We start from the raw sequence: 1,879 nt of genomic DNA, 5'->3' as shown, positions 1-1,879 counted from the left end.
TCCTCCTCCTCCTCCTCCTCCTTATCACGATCGTCATTTATTTTGCAGACTTTATTCCTTCAGTCAAGATAAACCGAGGTACGTGCAACAAGTTAAAACGGGGCAGCGCACGATTGGTGTGCACGGGGTACAGCCAACAAATGACGACAATATTGAAGTGGTATCTCACTACCGACGATGGAGTTTATAAAGAAACTAACGGCGTGAAAACGATAGATTTTCCTCCCAAATATGATTATACCAAATGTGTCTATGTACAACAAAGCACGATCGTATTAGATTATAAAGACAAACGACGAAATGCGAAATGTGTGATGGTTTCAGAAGTTGATAACAGAAAGGTTGAATTGGTCGCAGATGTTTTCAGTGTTGGATATGAAGGTGAGTTAATGAGATAGTTTTCCAAAACAGCATTAAGTTTGGTAGTCTGTATTGTTATTGATGTTTGTCTTCAAGTCAGCAGTTATTGAATAATGTGTCTACGCTTAACTTATGAAATATGTCCTTAATTTTTTGAAGACGTAAGGCTAGGATTCGAGGATGCTTAGATTCTGTTTCTAGCCGCTAAACAAAACGTCTTGAGAGAGACTTTTATCACCCAACACTCGATATAATAAAGGTCAACAAATTCATACAAACAACAGTTTTAATTCTTATAACAGGCCAAAAGCTGTAAAACAACTGAAATCCAAACTAAAACTGAAATGATAAAGTATCATAATAAAACGATGGCAATAAAAACCTTTGCATGGCAAATATTGGGATAAGCTAAACAGCAAATAAAAACAGACGAAGTAAAATCTCAACAATGGCTGAGAAGCTCAGGACTCAAATCAGAGACTGAAGGATTTTAATTGCAGTACAAGATCAAAGCCAGCCCACCAGAAATCACCAAAAACATGTAATGAAAAGAGAGTAGACGTGATACCAATAGTAATTGGTGCACTTGGAAGTATCAGCACTCAACTACTAACAGGGCTGGAAAAGATCGGCGCTAGTGTATAGGTAGAACACCTACAAAAATCATCATTGCTTGGAACTGCAAGAATTCTTCGCAGGGTTCTTGAAGCATGACCAGTAAACAAGTCACGTTAGTCTGCTGGCTGTGGACAGCTGGCATTTCCCATCATACCCAGCAAAATAAGCTGTGAGGTTCCATATAATAATAATAATAATCTTTCTACAAAAGGTACATGCCAAAAAGATTCTTTGGAAACACCAAGAAAAAAATTATCGAAAGACATTGGAAATAGTTTATTAATGAATGGCAGGAAGTGTTTAGCATGAGGAAGTGTTTAGCATGAGGAAGTTTAGAAACTCTTCATGTCTTAAATTATATTGAAAGCAAAAAAGAAAATGCATTGAAATCTTAATAATAATACTTTATGGTAGAAATGGAATGTTTATGATAAAAAGGAACGGCTTCACGCGTTTTTAAAATGGAACAGTTTCACACGTTTTTAAAAGGTATTCATGAATCTGAAATTAATGTTATCATTTCACGATCTCCCATTTAGAAGTTTTTGGCAAAGTTATAATTGCCGAATTTTATATGTAGATGTTGACAGGAACAGGACAGATAATAAATAAATGCTGTTAACAACAATACAGGGGTTAATAAGTGGAATATAATATAAATTTTCATAATATTATAAATATAAACATAAATTAGCCCGAATACATGAGCTATAATAAATTAATTCACCACAGATGTTCACATTTTCCTCAAATTTAGAGAAGGTATTCACATTTGCGAACATTTAACCTTTGTAATAGTGCATTTTTTCGTATGTATGTATGTATGTATGTATGTATGTATGTATGTATGTATGTATGTATGCATGCATGCATGCATATATATATATATATATATATATAT

At 34.2% G+C, this 1,879-nt stretch overlaps 1 protein-coding gene across 1 annotated transcript in view; it reads left to right on the top strand.

The window, feature by feature from the left end:
* The window catches only part of LOC106871896 (protocadherin Fat 4), a 42,476-nt gene extending 42,063 nt beyond the window's left edge, over positions 1-413 (top strand). The window contains exon 20 of the mRNA XM_014918649.2: positions 49-413. Coding sequence (XP_014774135.1) covers positions 49-398 — 350 coding nt within the window. The 3' untranslated portion in view covers positions 399-413. The remainder of the gene's footprint in view (positions 1-48) is intronic.
* Positions 414-1,879: the final 1,466 nt, after the last annotated feature.

Source organism: Octopus bimaculoides, chromosome 20, assembly GCF_001194135.2.
Source record: "Octopus bimaculoides isolate UCB-OBI-ISO-001 chromosome 20, ASM119413v2, whole genome shotgun sequence".
Lineage (NCBI taxonomy): Eukaryota > Metazoa > Mollusca > Cephalopoda > Octopoda > Octopodidae > Octopus > Octopus bimaculoides.
This window is presented reverse-complemented; position numbering and strand designations above follow the sequence as displayed.